This window comes from Muscardinus avellanarius (genome assembly GCF_963383645.1).
Source record: "Muscardinus avellanarius genome assembly, chromosome: X".
Lineage (NCBI taxonomy): Eukaryota > Metazoa > Chordata > Mammalia > Rodentia > Gliridae > Muscardinus > Muscardinus avellanarius.
Genome location: NC_137792.1, coordinates 43,105,909 through 43,122,076, shown reverse-complemented (window position 1 = coordinate 43,122,076; position 16,168 = coordinate 43,105,909). Strand labels below are relative to the sequence as shown.

General features: G+C 42.3%; 1 protein-coding gene across 1 annotated transcript in view; it reads left to right on the top strand.

The window, feature by feature from the left end:
• SHROOM4 (shroom family member 4) overlaps window positions 1-16,168 on the top strand; it is a gene marked incomplete at both ends in the record, with an annotated part of 253,060 nt that overhangs the window by 118,167 nt on the left and 118,725 nt on the right. The window contains one exon of the mRNA XM_080719379.1: window positions 13,779-13,930. Within this exon, the coding sequence (XP_080575505.1) occupies window positions 13,779-13,930 (152 nt within the window). The remainder of the gene's footprint in view (window positions 1-13,778; window positions 13,931-16,168) is intronic.

Here is a 16,168-nt window from a genome sequence, read left to right as displayed (position 1 = left end):
AAAATTGGGCTGGGGGGGTCTATATTGGAGGTAGAATGCTCTTGGGTTCAATCCCCAACACCAGACACATAAGCTAAAAAAAAAGGAAACCAGAAAAAAAAAAGAACTAGAAAAAGTTTATTAGTTAAGAGAAGGTCAAGTGCAAAAAGTCCTGACTGGAGAGATGGGCTTGACCTCTCTGAAGAGCAGAATTCTGTGTGGTGTGTGTGTGTGTGTGTGTGTGTGTGTGTGTGTGTGTGTGTGTATACAGTATATGTGTGTGCACATGTATGCATGCACGTATGTATGCGCACACACACATACACACACGCAAGCATGTGCACGTGCGTAGGGAACAAAGAATTGTGGAAAAGGAAAAGAGGTCATTGGTCCGTCTTGGTGTGTCTGATATAGTTAGTGCACTTGTGTGCCAGATGTTAAGGATGGGATGGTTGAAGTTTGCCCATAGGAGACCCAGGGAGTGGGACTAGAGGCAGGCAGAGGACCAGAGAAGTGGGGGAGAGAATGAAGGTAGAGAAGGCCAATTTGGAGCTGAGGCTGTAGCTCTGTGGTAGAGCACTTGCCTAGCATGTGAGAGAACCTGGGTTCCATCCCTAGCACAGATTTATAAAAGACCTGCTCAAATGCCTGAGAGGATGGGAATAGAAGAGGGAACTTATATGCAGTAGGGATGGATGGGGTGGGTTGGAGAGAGTTTTAGGGGTGAGGAGGAAAAGCAACAGAGTGACCTTGAGTGTGAAGAATCCCATCAATGCCAAGGTGTGTGGAGTCAGCTGCCAGAGGGGGGTCAAGCAAGTATAGGAGAGGGGCAGGGCACCACCCTTGTGCTTAAGTTTATAAAAGTGGGAGTGATGTGAGAAGAGGTGAAACTCTGCTTCTTTTCCCTCTGCCTTAATCTAAAAAGCAGGACTGAACTGGGCAAGTTGGCACAAAAGTCATAGGAGGATCGTAGTTTTGAGGATAGGGCACAGTGATTTAGCGATTATTGTTTGAAAATGAAAAAAAAGCCAGGTGTGGTGGCGCATGCTTGTAATGCCAGAATTTGGGAGGCTGAGACAGGAGGATCGCGGTTCGCAGCCAGCCTCAGCTACTTAGTGTGGTTCTCTGCAACTCAGTGAGTCACTGTTTCAAAATAAAGAATTAAAAATAGGACTGGGGATGTATCTTAGAGGTAGAATGCCCCTGGGTTCCATCCCAGTACTGCAAGAAAAAAGGGGGAATATAGCTCAAAGGTAGAATGCCCCTGGATTTAATCTCCAGTGCCACAAAAAACAACAACAAAAAATCAATCGTGATACCAGAAAGAAAGGCTTCTCTCGGTCTTGGACCAAAATGTCCATCATTTTCTCCTTCATTTGTTTCTCAAGCTACTCCTGGCATTGGAAAAGGAAAATTATCTCCAATATGCACTCCTCTCTCAGCCATACACACAAAACCCGTAACCCCCCTCCATTTATGGAAGCTCGGTTTTGTTTTCTGAAATTCGACACATTTTCCCTAAGCGGGAAAGACACAGTGTGCCATTTTTCAGTCACCATGCGAACAGGACGTACAGAACAGATAGTGTGATGGTGATGGCTTACTTGTTCCCAGATTTGCAGCCCCATGTGAAAGCAGCAGCAACTGTGCTCATTTAATTTAAAGGTTGATCTGTCCAGGGGTTGATAAAAGATATTATTGTTATTGGCTTTGTGACATACACATATGCCTTGGTAGGTTATTTCTGCAGGAGCTATTTATTTTGGGAGGAGTTACCCAGAAAGATGGGGGAAAATTCAGTGCCTCCCACTGATCAGAGGGCTAAGTGAAGGCCAGAGATTCAAATCATTACTGGAGGAAGGGGCCTGGGGTTGATGAACAATGTCCCAGGAGTGGGATGTAGGCGCACAGCCCTGGAAAATAGAAAGCAAGCCCCACCTTCTTTAGTCCATATCTGGTGGGGGGACACCGGTACCTGGTTAAGTGGACAAGTGGTTTCCAGGCAACAGAACAGGCCAGTGGTTTCCAGAGGCAGCCTTTTGTCCCTCCCCTCAAGGGCATTTAGTGCATTGGTCCTTTGTAAGTAAGAAGTGACTAATGTTGGGTGGGTGTGCTCTTTAGAAACTGTCTCTGGCTTTTTGCATAATGGGTTATAAATAAATGGCTTCAGGGAACCAGCAATGTGTTATTCAGTGAACCTGGCTTTGGGACAGTACAGATTCCAGATAGTTAATCACGTCCTCTTGGGGCTGGAAGGCCGTATCTAACTCATTTACAGTCAGCTGGCAAATTAAAGAGACAGTTTGAATCAACTGGAAGGAGAGTTTTCATCTCAACAATGGGTTGATCCTGGAGAAATGAAGATTATATTAATCTGCACAGTATTACTTGCATCTTTCTCTAGTAATCCAGTGGAATTTAACATGCATTCTTGTTTTAATGCAGGCATTATGCACAGTTCAAAAATGCCAGTGAATTGATATGGCCTCTTTAGGGTTTTTTGTTTATTTGCATCTTGAAGATGGAACCCAGGGCCTTGTGCATGATAGGCAGGCACTTTCCTACTGAGTTTTATCCCTAGCCCACACTGTTTTTATATTGACCTATAAGGTTGTTCTTTTCAGCCTTCTAGGCTTACCCACCAGACCTATGCACAGTGCTTTTCTTGGGCTGGAGAGCATTATGAACTTGCTGCTTTACTCTAGACTGCTTTAGCCCTATAAAATGGAGCATATCATGGTTGTATGTAGTGAAATCTATTGCTGAAAACTCCTTTAGAAGTCAGGAGTTAAGACTCTAGCAGTCTACTCCTTTCCTTCAGTTTCTTCGAGTTCTCCCAGAATTCTCAGTACTATATCGGCTGTGTGTGTGTGTGTGTGTGTGTGTGTGTGTGCGCCCGCACGCACATGTGTCTCTAAGGGACATTCTACCTCTGACCTACACGCCCAATCCTATTTTATTTTTTTTATTTTGAAACAGGGTCTCACTAAGATTTGGAATGTCTCGCTAAGTTGTGGATGGCCTTGCTAAGTTGCTGAGGCTGGCCCTGAACTACTGATCCTCCTGTCTCAGCGTTCCAAATCCTAGGATTACAGGCCTGAACCACTATAGTGGCCAGAAGCTTTCTAAAAGGTTTTTAATCACTTGTACTACTGAAAATCCTATCTTATTTAATATCCAGGAAGCATAGGCAATTTCATAAGGGGGGCAGTAATGATGTCAGAGGAAGAGCTGGCTGCCTGTGTAGCAGTGACCTGATGAGGGATAGCTTCTAGGAGTGGGTGCCAGAGACCCTGGGGACTGTACGGAAGAGCCATATCTGGGGTAGACAAGAGGAGTAGCAATAGATGGCTCCAAAATTAGGCGAGGACTGAGTCTGTGTTTAGGCTATGCCAAGATAGTAATCGGAGATTCAAAACACAGCAAAGCATAACCCTTGACCTTTACCAGTTGTCTGGTAAAGAAAATGAAGTGTTGATGTTCATTTTCATTTGCTACCAAAGGTATTCATCTTTGTGGGGAGGGCGAGGAGAGGATGGGTAAGGACCGTGCGTGGTCACATGCATACATTCGAGCCAGATCGCAGAGGACTGCCTTATAAGTGAAGTGATTTGCCTCACATAAATACAAGCTGGAGCTAGGCATAGTGGGACATGCCCGTAATCCCAGTACTTGGGTGGCTAAGACAGGAGGAGTGCAGGTTCAAGGCCAGCCTCAGCTACTTAGTGAGACTCTGTTCCAAAATTTAAAAAGGGCTGGGAGTCAGACATGGTGGTACATGTTTGTAATCCCAGTACTTGGGAGACTGAGACAGAAGGACCGCAGGTTCATGACCAGCTTCTACCACTTATTGAGGCCCTCCACAATTTAGTGAGATCCTGCTTCCAGTGAAAAAGTAATAAAAAAAAAGTCTGGGGGTTTAGCTCAGAGGTAGAATGTCTATGGGGTAAATTTCCAGTACCACACACACAAAATAAATAAAAGAACTGGGGTGTAGCTCAGAGGTAGGACACCCCTGGGTTTAATCCCCAGCATCAGAAAGAAAAAAGAAATATAAACTACAGATAGACGTGGTGTACGTTTTTAATACCAGCATTTGGGAGGCTGAGACAGGAGGATGTGGGTTCACAGCCAGCCTCAGCTACTTAGTGAGATCCTTTGCAACTCAGTGAGACCTTGTTTCAGAATAAAGAATTAAGCCAGGCATGGTGGCACACACTTGTAATCACAGTACTTGGGAGGCTGAGACAGGAGGATTGTGCAGGTTCAAAGCCAGTCTCAGCTACTTAGTGAGGCTCTCAGCAACATAGTAAGACCCTGTTTCCAATTAAGTATAAAGTAGGTCTGAGAATATAGCCCAGAGGTAGAAAGCCCCTGGTTTCCATCCCTAGGACCACAAAAAATTAAAAAAAAAATAGGGCTGGTGTTGTAGCTCTGAGGTAAAATGCTGCTGGGTTCCAACCCCAGTATCTCCAAAAAAGAAAAGAAAGAAATAAAATACAGACTACATAGTTTAGAAGTCTCTATTTTTAAATTTTTAAGAAATAATCTACGTAACAGCAAAATGTACATATCTAGCTGGGCACTGTGGTGCACATCTGTAATCCCAGTACTTGGGAAGCTGAGTCAGGAGAAGCACAGGTTCCAGGCCAGCCTCAACAACCTAGAGAGACCAGTTTAAAAATTACAAAAAAGAAGAAGAAACTGGGCTGGGGGTGTCACTCAGAGGTAAAAATGCCTCTGGGTTCAACTTCCAGGATTAAAAAAAACACACAGATCTCAGTGATTTTTTAGATATGTATGTATATTCCCAAGTAATCAGCAAACATGTGCACAACACTTCCAGCACCGGCACTCATAGAAAATTGCTCACAATCAGTATACCATCTCCACAGTTAGCCACTTTTCAGTGATCACCAGTGATTCGTTTTTTCTGTTCTTGACCTTCATATAATTCAGAATCATATAATAGTCTGGTCTCTGTAAGCCAACCTAGTATTTCGGAGAGTCATGCATTTTGTTGCATGTATCAGAAGTTTATTCCCTTTTTTTGTGGTACTGGGGATGGAACTGAGGGACATTCTACCTCTGAGCTACCTCCTTAGCCCTATTTTTAATTCTTTGTTTTGAAACAGTGTCTCACTAAGTTGTAGAAGGCCTCACTAAGGAGCTGAGGCTGTCCTTGAACGGCAATCCTCCTGTCTCAGCCTCCTGAATGTGGGATTACTAGCTTGTGCCATCATGCCCAGCTTGTTCTTTTTTTTTTTAAATTGCTGTTTAGTGTGCCATTTTGTGTATGTGTATGGTTTTTTGGAAACCAAGTCTCACTAAATTGTGGCCCATGGGCCTCAAACCTGAGATCTTCTTGTCCTCCCAAGTACTGAGATTAACAGGTATGTGTCACCACACCCAGCTATGTGTATGTTGTAATGGACAAGTGAGTTGTTCCTAGTTTTTATCTATTATGAACAACAGCTCTTTTTATGGACACAAGCACTTCTCTCTCTTGGGTATCCCTAGGTATGGAACTACCGGATCTGGCCGCAGAACTGTGCAATTGTACATAATTGTACACTGCTGCCAATTATGTAGAGAGTATCATATTGCTTTATAATCCTGCCAGTACTTTGTATTTTCACTTTTTAATTTTAGATATTCTGGTGGATATGTAGTTATATTTTACTGTGATTTAAAATTGTATTTCCTTGATGAAAAATTGCATTGAGCACCTTTTCATATGCTTATTGGGCATTTGGCTACCTTCCTTACTAGAGTGCTTATTTAAGTCTTTTGCCAACTGTTAATTGGCTGTTTGTCTTTGTCTTATTGATTTATAGTTCTTTTCATATTCTAGATATAATTCCTTTGTCAGACATTCATATTAGGAATATTTTCCCCATTCTGTGGCTTGTCTTTTCACTTTTTTGGTTGTGCTTGATGGTTTGTTTGTTTTGCTATATTGGGGACTGGTTTGAACCTAAGGGGTTGCGCATGCTAGGCAAGCACCCTACCGCTGAGCTATATCCTCATCTCTTTTTATTTTGAGACAGGGTCTTCCTAAGTTGCTGAGGCTTGCCTCAAACTTATGATCCTCTGCCTCAGCCTCTCAAGTAGCTGGAAATACAGATTTGCACCACCAAGCCTGGCTGTCTTTTCACTCTTTGTATCACTTTTGATGGAGATATTTTTGTTGTTGTTTTCATTTTTACGTATATTTTCTCTCTTATTGGTATATTGTAATTATACATCTTGATGCAGTTCAGGATGATAAGAGGTATACATGCGCACAGCACTCGTTGAGCCCTCCCCCTGATGAATGAGCTCCAATAGACTACTTTGTCTTTTATGGTTACTGCTGTTTGCACCTTGCCCAAGAAATCTCTGTACGATCTCAGTGTCACAAAGATACGATCTTATATTTTCCTCTAAAAGCTTAATGGTTTTAGCCATTTCATTTAGGCCTATGACCTGGCTGATTTTTTTGTAAATTTTACATCAATAAAAAAAATGTTTTGAGCAAAGTTCCCCAATATACACAATTTTATTTATGTATGACATACTTACTTCCAACAATAGCAAATATTAATAAAGTTTGATTTTAAATGTTTTAGATAAACATAAATATAAACAGGTTTCAGGGGATCATCTTGTGCTCAGCCTGGCGTGTATGAACCCTACTCTGCGCATTAGTCCAAGCCACTAAATATTAATGATTGTGACAAACACTGATCACATTAATGTCAGCTGAAGACCAGTGTGAACATACGGCTGGAGATGACAAAATGTAAACAGGCTCCTCACGACTCCTTACCTGGCTTATGGAAATGATAGGAAAATGTGATTCCATAGGAGCAGAGACAACAAACTTGCCTCTGGTTGCTGACTTAGGGATAGTGCTTCTGACTCCCTCTGTCCTCATCACCAGATTCCTAGAGCTGAACTTGGCTCTGGGGCTGACTTGAGTTTTTGGCAAAGATGCTGAGAATTTGACTTGGGCTAATCCCCAGGGAAATTTAATGATTCCAAGCTTTGAGGGCCTGTGTTGTGGGGATTAGTAAACTAGATGGTGATTAAGCAGTTGGGGAGGAAGGCATCTTCTGCAGGAATGGATCATGCTGTGGGGCTCAGCAAAGTTTCATTGGCTCAAGGTCAGGGGAGTCCCTGAGCCTGAGCCACAGAGATTTACACTTTGAGTTATTTCCTTGTCCGATTGGAGCATCTGTTTCTTAGCTGGTAGGGGTAAAATGGCTCCTCCCATGATGGTCATCTTCTTACTCTATCTACATACAGAGACTGCTGCTTCAAATCAGGAGTGCTTACATCTTTTTAAGTGGGGGTGTGTGTGTGTGTGTGTGTATGTGTGTGTGTGTGTGTGTGTGTGTGTGTGTGTGTGTGTGTTAGTTACTGGGGATTGAACCCAGGAGCATTCAACTCCAAGCTACACCCCCAGCCCTATTTTATTTTTTATTTTGAAACAGAGTCTTACTAAGTTTCTGTGGACCTTGCTAAGTTGCTGAAGCTGGCCTCCTAACTTGTGATGCTCCTTTATCTACCGCTCAAGGACTAGGATAGCAGGTGTGCCACCATGCCCAACTGAAATAGCTTCTCTTTATAACTGAGGAGTTTTGTTTCTGTTTTCTATTCAGGGTACCAGGGTACTAGAGATTGAACTCAAGAGCTATTATAACTCCAAGTTGTACCATCAGCCTTATTTTATTATTTTTATTTTGAAACAAGGTCTCACTAAATTGTTGAGGGTCTAAGTTGTTGAGGCTGCCCTCGAACCTACAATCCTCTTGACTCAGCCTCCCAAATACTGAGATTACAGACATGTGCTACCAAACCTGGCTAATTGGTTATTGTTTTTAATTCTTCTTTAATAGATAGGTTTGAATTTTCTGTTTTGCCTTTGGGAGAAAGTAGGGAAAATTAAATTAGGAGCACTGGAGTTTCTTTGTGTTCTTTTTTAACCTAGACTGCTTTGGAAATTTGAGAAGGACTTTTTAAGGGTGAGAGTTGCTGAGGAAGACAAGTTTGGGCAGCAGGTGTCTGCAAACTAGAATCAGAGTGTTGAAAGCCTTGGCAAAGGACTGCAGAAGCTGGAGGGGGTTAAAGCCCATATCTCCTCTGTTCAGGGTGCCCTGATTAATCTCTTTTTAGCATGAAGATATTCTAAGAGATACCAGCAGGGGAGAGAGGGCAGATGACAAAACAGAGAATGTGTGGTTTGTTCAAGATTTCACACCAAGTTTCTGAAAGGGCAAGGTCTTCATCCATTTCCCCCCCCCCATTTTTTTGCAGGTCTGGGGATGGAACCCAGGGGCATTTGACCTCTGAGCTACACTCCCTGCCCTATTTTGTATTCTTTATTTTGAAACAGGGTCTCACTGAGTCACAGAGGGCCTCACTAAGTAGCTAAGGCTGTTTGTGAACCGCGATCCTCTGGTCTCAGCCTCCTGAATGCTGGGATGACAAGCATGTGCTACCATGCCTGGCATCATCCATTCTTTTATATTAGTATTTACTAATAGTTAAACTTCCCAAAGCCAGTGTATCTCCATCTCTACATTTTCTCTCTACTAATTTGCCAGAAAGGCAAAATTGCTAAACAGGTAATAGAGTACTATTGAAAACTTGAAAATCTTTCAAAGATGCTAGGGAGACAGAACACACATTTAAACAATAGAGCTACTAATATTCTGGGTGGGCCTCTTCTATTGCAAAATATACATCAATTAACAATTTTGTTGTCTGCCTTCTTATGCAATAGGCAGCTTGGTAGAGGTAGGGGTAGGAAGCCCTGAGAACTGACCAGGAAAGTTTCAGTCAATGGCTACTTTTTCTAATCAATTTTTTTTATAGAAAGCAGAGGCATTCACAATCATGTCATTGATTTTGAATGTTGCTTTCACACTATGGTAATCAGCATTTGATACCTGTTGGCTATTGCCGCAGCTGGTTCTTTTTCCAAAATATATTTTTAAAAGTATAAACCCGATCTGCTATTTCTTCACTTTTGCCTATCTTCTACATTCATTCGAAAGACCCAAGCAAGTATCTGCTTGAATTTGACTAAATAAACGCTACTAACAAGCTATTAAGTGCTCCAAAGCCCATTTTTTTCATTGCCTTTATGCTCAAGGGGCCAACTTGTCACTTTGTTGACAGCTATCAGAGCACTTCATGCTTCATTGAAGACCCATCAAATTTTTTTTTCTAAATTGCCAGCTCATTAGCACAAAATGGGGCTTCGGGAATCTTTTTTCTCTCATTGTCCCAACTGTGCCTTATTAAGTGTCCCAAACTTGGTGGACCACTCTGAAACAATGCATGGAGTGGAAGGGGAGTTGAGAGATGGATGTTAATTAGTTGCTTTTGAAGGAGTGAAACAGGGATAAAGACAAAGTACAATGGGGAGAAAAGCTGGGATTATCTGTGTCAGCAGAAGGATAATGCATGACTTTGCTAACTGTTTACAGGTCACTGAGTGTCAGAGCTGCAAAGGTCCAGATCTGTCAGAGCCCCACGAGATCATCTAGTCAGGCCCAGTGTTTTAGCAGTAAGGGCCTCAAGAGGGGAAGGGAGTGTCCGAGGTCAATCAGCTCCTCCCAGTTTTCCAGACACCAGCTGGCTTTTGCTTCTCTGACCTCCGTGCAATCAATTTTCAGTTACGTGCACCACTCACTGCTAGCCCAGTGGTCACTTGGATAATCCACAATGACGCGTCAGTTAACCATCATTTACATTGAGCTTTGCGATGTGTATTTATACTGACAGTCCAATGCATCTGGGTCGAATCTGAGAATTCACAGCACTTCACATGAAACAGGAGAGCCACCCTGAAGGTTTCAGGAGGAGCTAGAAAATTGACCAGGCTTATTGAATAGACATCATATGATGTTATACAGCCCCACAAGCAGGGTATGTTAATTTCAACAATGCTGTTGATTCCTGTCTTTTCTGGGCCCTGGGCTGAGTTAGAGAGTGGTCTGAAGGAAAAAATAAATCTTTTTTGTGGTATTGGGGATTGAATCCAGGGGTATCCTACCTCTGATCTACACCCATATCCCTATATCCCTATTTTACTTTTTATTTGGAAGCAGGGTCTCACTAAGTTGCTGAAGGCTTTACTAAGTTGCTTAGGCTGACCTCGAGCTTGTGATCCTCCTGTCTCAGCCTCCCAAGTACTGGGATTACAGGCATGCACACCATACGTGGATACATCTTTTTACCTAAATATTTAGATGATAGATCTTGTCTTCTCTCTCTCTCTCTCTCCCTCTCTCTCTCTCTCTCTCTTTCTTTCTCTTTCTCTCTCCCTCTCTCTCATTTCTTCTTTTTCTTTACCTTTCCTTACTATAAACACGAAAATTTATTTTATCTTCCATACAAACAAATGTGTGCTTGAGTCATCCACCTGGAGAACTGCCTGTCAGAAGGGCAAAAAAGAATTGGAAGACATGCTGGGTCTCTGGAATAAAGAGGCAGATAGGGGAGGAAACAGACTAGTGAACAATCCTAAGAAAGGACCGAAAAGTCTAGAGGAGTAAAGAGTCAGTTGTACAACTTAGTAAATATGTCTGCATTTTCTGGGCATGGTGGTACATGCCTGTAATCCCAGTACTTGGGAGACTGAGACAGGAAGATTGCAAGTTTTAAGACTATCTCAACAACTTAGCAAGACCCTTAGCAACTTAGTGATACCCTTTTCAAAATTTAAAAAAAGTAAAATAGGGCTGTGGGTATAGCTGTATAGCTCAGAGGTAGAACACTCCTGGATCCAATCTTTAGTAACACACACACACACACACACACACACACACACACACACACACACACAACCTAGCATTTAGAAAAGGGCTACCTTGGGACATTGTCCAAACCAAATGGAGTTTCAGTTCCTGAGTTAAATCTGTCTGGATTCTGGGATTCTGCAGGGTATCCAAAATTGGCTGCTTTCTTATCTGAGCATTCTTTCACTTAAACTAGTTAGTACACTAAACATACCTATCCTCAAGAAGAGGCTGCTAGTGACTGAGGTCATAGGACAGAAAAAGGGACACTAGCAGTTGACAAAAGTATCTGCAAGGTCTCAGCTAGTGGCAGCTAAAGTGGTAGTAAGAAATACAAAATGTCTGAGCTTTTTACTGCGGCAATAATTAACCATTTTGGTTCCAAAAGATTCTCCTCTGCAGGGGCCCGTGGCACACATCTGTAATCCCAGTACTTGTAGAGAGGCTAAGATAGGAGGATTGCAGGTTCAAGGATAACCTCAGCAACCAAGTCAGGTCCTCTGCAACTTAGTGCAACTGTTTAAAAAAAAGCTAGAAATATTTCCCTTTTTCCTCTCTGGCCTAGAATAAACAGAGATCTTGCAGATGTAACTGAGCAATTACTTAGCCAGAGGTGGTACTTAATATCAGTACGTATTGAAGGGAAGACTTGCTATTGCTAACAGTAATATAGATAATTGAGTTGTACAAATAAAAAATGAGTACTGTGAATTAAGACTAATGTACACCAACAGTGAAAATCTATTAGCATTCATTAGGTAGACTCCTGTTTGTGGTTCTTTGTTAAGTCTCAGGAAGCTGAGTCTTTCAAATGGCCGATCTATGTTGAAAGTTCTCTGCAATGTTGAGGGCCTTCCGTGGATGCCAAAGTGATGAGTCATTCACATTGAACTTAGGAAATTCAACTATGGCACTTTGCTTTGTTTTTATCTTCAGTTTTTATTTATTTTTGCAGCAGGCAGTAGTGTCCGTGAAGTAATAATGATAATGACAACCGAAATAAGAATGTATCCCTAATTAATTTGCCAAGAGTTGTTCTCCATTTACCGATATTAGTTTGCTTTGTCTTGAGTGGTGGCCCAGGTACTGGAATATATATATATATATATATATATATATATATATATATATATATATATCTTCGACGTCATTTGGCCAATCTATGATTTGTCAGACAGAAGTTCATTTTTTTAAAAAAAGTTTTGGGTTAGAAGCAATACATTTAATATGATTTAACTCAGAAATGCAATTTATTTGATTGGGTTTTTAAAGTCCTGAATTAACATTTTTCTCTGTACTCAGGAGATCTGTCTGCCAAATTGCACATGAGCTGGCCAACCCAAAGCTCAGCAATATTATAACGTACAGGGTGTGGGGATAGTTTGGGGAGATGCTATAAAAATGAGGGAAAGAAAGAAGTATAAGCACATCTTCAGCAAAGACCAGCCTTTGATTGCCCCATTTAGAAACTACTTTTCCCTAAGTACTGTATAATTTAATCATCTTAACCTGCCCTGCCCTCCCCCCAAATATCTATCCTGATTATTTTGTTGAGCTGGATTTTTTTTTTACCTGACCATCTTAGCAAACATAGAAACTTAGACAGTAACTGAGGCTAAGAGTTAGGAGCTTTGTTCATTTCTCCATTGCTAGCACTTAGTCTTGTTGTCCAGTGCATAATACAAATGCACTAAATACTTGAGGAATGAGTTAATGGATAGACAAGATGAGTCTTCTCATCCTGAGTGGAATGGATATTTAAAGAGGTAGAACTCACCTTTTTGGTTAAAAAACAACAGCAACAACAGAAAAGGAATGTTACAGCCAGGCAGGCATGGTGATGCATGCCTGTAATCCCAGTATTCGGGAGGCTGAGACGGGAGGATTGAAGGTTCAAAGCCATCCTCAGCAGCTTAGTGAGACCCTCAACAACTTAGGGAGACCCTGTTTCAAACTAAAAAAAATAAAATAGGGATAGTAGTAGAGTTCAGAGTTTGAATACCCCTGGGTTCAATACTCAGTACAAAGCAACAACAAAAATACTTCATGTAGAATCAGCCACATTGACAAGGGCCCCTGGAGAAATTCTAATTTTCTTTGCTTTTGCCTGCCCAGTGATTATTACCTCTGCATTTGCTTTCAGTGACCCCCCAAGCCTGACAGTCTCGTCCTGTTATGTCAGTGGATTTCCACTGCCCTGGTCAGTAGAATTTTCCAAGTTGCGGTAGAACGGTAAACATCTTTATTCCAACACTGGAAGCACTATGCTAGGTATTTTTGAAGACTTGTGAATGAGCCCCTGCTTTGTCTGTACCTACTTCTAATTTTTTGACTTTGCAATTCTACCTGAAGAATATTAATCTAGGAGTCACCTTCAAGCTTTTCTAGACAGCCCCTTGTTATCATAATCAGAGTTCATATTTATAAAAATCTTACAACTCCCACCCACTTCTTACGCCAACATTCCTGTGAGGTGGGTCTTCTTGTTATCTAACACTTCACATATGGTACAATTGAGACACAGAGTTGTCAGGTAACTTGCTTAGGATCACACAGCTCCAAAAGTAGTGGGGTCAAAATTCAAACTCAGGTTTATCAGACTTTAGTCTGCCCAAAGATAACAAAGGATTTGCCACATTTCACTGGAACCTAGATCTTCCTGCTCTAATATTGTGGCCAGTTTGTGATTCCATGCTACTACTTTAGCGTGGGGATGCTTCCGATCACCATTTTTTTGGTAGAAGGTCTTGTCTCCCTGATAGACTGTTCATTCCTTCAGTCTGAGATTACATTATTTTTGGGTTGCCTCAGGAGCTTGTCCAAGCCTTGACTTCAGTCCATAATGTCTGGTGATCAACACCTCAGCTGTTCCCAGGAGCTGCCTGAAGCCATCTCTCTCAACCTGAGTCCCACTTGTGGCTCCAATTTTGGGAGGAGCCAGGAAGTAGAATTATGGGGAAGAAGCTCTCTCACCACCTGCTTTCTGTTTTGTTCTCTGCAACACAGATTGAAGATGGAGGCAAGGCAGCCTTGTCCCAGAAGATGAGGACAGGTGATGAGCTGGTAAATATCAATGGCACTCCACTGTATGGCTCCCGCCAAGAGGCCCTCATCCTCATCAAAGGCTCCTTTCGGATCCTCAAGCTGATTGTCAGGAGGTAAGGCACAGATGTAGAGGCCACTGCAACTCCCTGGTTTGTATTAAGCCTCTGTAGAGGCATCTTTGTCATTGTCATAAAGCAGAAAGATGTATCATGTGAACAGAATTTGGCAAGCAATCAATGCTGATTGGCACAAAAGAAAGGACCTTTTGCTTAAATCCTGGCATTGCTACATACTGGCCATATCACGTCAGATACATTTACTCTGCCACTGTGAGACTCAGTTTCCCTGTTTGCTATTAGAAGACCAAATGGCTCAGTACACACCAGGGGTCTAGTTAAGCCAGCACTTTTTCATTTTATCCTTCATAACAAGCTGTCCCTGTACAACAGAGGCTTAAAGAGACCCTACCAGGTCAGGCGTGGTGTCACACACTTGTAATCTCAGTATTTGGGAGGATGAGACAGGAGGATCACAGGTTCAAGGTCAGCCTCAGCAACTTAGTGAGGACCCCAACATCTCAGGAAGACCCTGTTTCAAGAGAAGAACATAAAATAGGGCCAGGGTTTAGCTCAGAGATTAAACAATCAATCCTCAGTGCCAACAAAAATAAAAAGCAACCCTACTGCCATTCATGGTAGGCATGTTGAAGGCTGACTCTAAGACAGAAACCCCACCCTTAAGGAGTGTATAGTCTAACAGGGTAGGAAAAGCACACATATGACAAATTGATTAGCAAGACCTTTTTGGAAGCCAGCAATAAAAGAGGTTTCACAGGGTGGTGCGTGGTTGTCAAATGGAGTGATATGGTAGAAATTACTAATAAGGAGGCAAAGAGATCACTTTAGACAGGACTGATGGGATACGACTCAGTAGAAGAGGTAGAATTTGAACCAAAGCAGTGTGGGTAGAATTAGAAAAATCAGCTATCAAAAAGGAAGGCATTCCGCTGGGCGTGGTGGCGCAAGATTGTAATCCCCGCGCTTGGGAGGTGGAGACAGAAGGATCACGCAGGTTCGAAGCCAGCCGCGCTGCCTTAAGAGACCCTGTGTCCAAATAAAAAAAAAACAAACTATAAAATAGGTCTGGGAGCCAGGCGTGGTGGCGCACGCTTGTAATCCCCGCGCTTGGGAGGCAGAGACAGGAGGATTGTGCAGGTTTGAAGCCAGCTGTGCACGCTGGCTTAGGAGACCCTGTTAACAAATAAAATGTAAAAATAGGTCTGGGAGTGTAGCCCGGAGGTAGAAGGGCTTCCAGGAACCCCAGTACCACACACACACAAAAAAGGAAGGAATTCCATGTAAGTGGAGTGGCATAGCAGGAAGAAGGGAAGGACAACATTGGGGACAGTCATTCAGTCATTGCCAAAGCATCTGCCTGTTAGTTACATTTTCATATGGATATTTTTGTACTGGAAATTGAACCCAGGGGCATTCTACTTTTGAACTATATCTCAGCCCTTTTTATTTTTCTAATTTGAAACAGGGTCTTGCTTAGTTGCTGAGGATCTCGCTAAATTGCTGAGGCTGGCCTTGAATCTGTGAGCTTCCTGTCTCAGCTTCCTAAGTACTGGGGTTGCAGGCATGCACCACTGCCCACAGCTTCCATCTGGCCTGTATATGTGTGGTGTTGGGTAAGGGGAACCCAGAGCCTCACACATGCCAAGGAAGAGCTTAATCCCGAAACACTCCATGAGCTCATGGCCATTCTTTCATTTTTCGCCATCAGCTATGCTTTATACTCCATAAACTAATACTTTTCCCTTTCTGTTTGTCAGTTGTCTTGATCCTCAATGCACGTGTGAGTTTCTCCATCTTAATTATTTTAATTAGAGGAAAATGTAAAAGCACTTTCCCACAATCCTACTTCTTCCTCTGGTTCTTGCCCCATCTTTCTCAGACGCCACTAAAATGATTTCTGTCAAAAGATGCAAGTTAGTTGGGCATGGTGGCCCATGCCTCTAATCCTAGGACTTGGGAGGCTGAGAGAGGAGGATCACAGGTTCACCGCCAGCCTCAGAAACTTAGTGAGATTCTGTTTCACAATAAAAAATAAAATAGGGCTGGGGGTGTTGCTTGGAGTAGAATGCACTTGGGTTCCATCCCCAATAACTAACACACACACACACACACACACACACACACACACACGCAAGCACGCACACGCATAATTTCCTCCTAATTGTTAAAGCCAACAGATTATTCTAACATTTTGTCATATGCAATTTATGTATGGCACTTGAAATCAATGCTAAATGGTTGCCCTTCTTTATGAAATTCTTATTTTCTTATAAT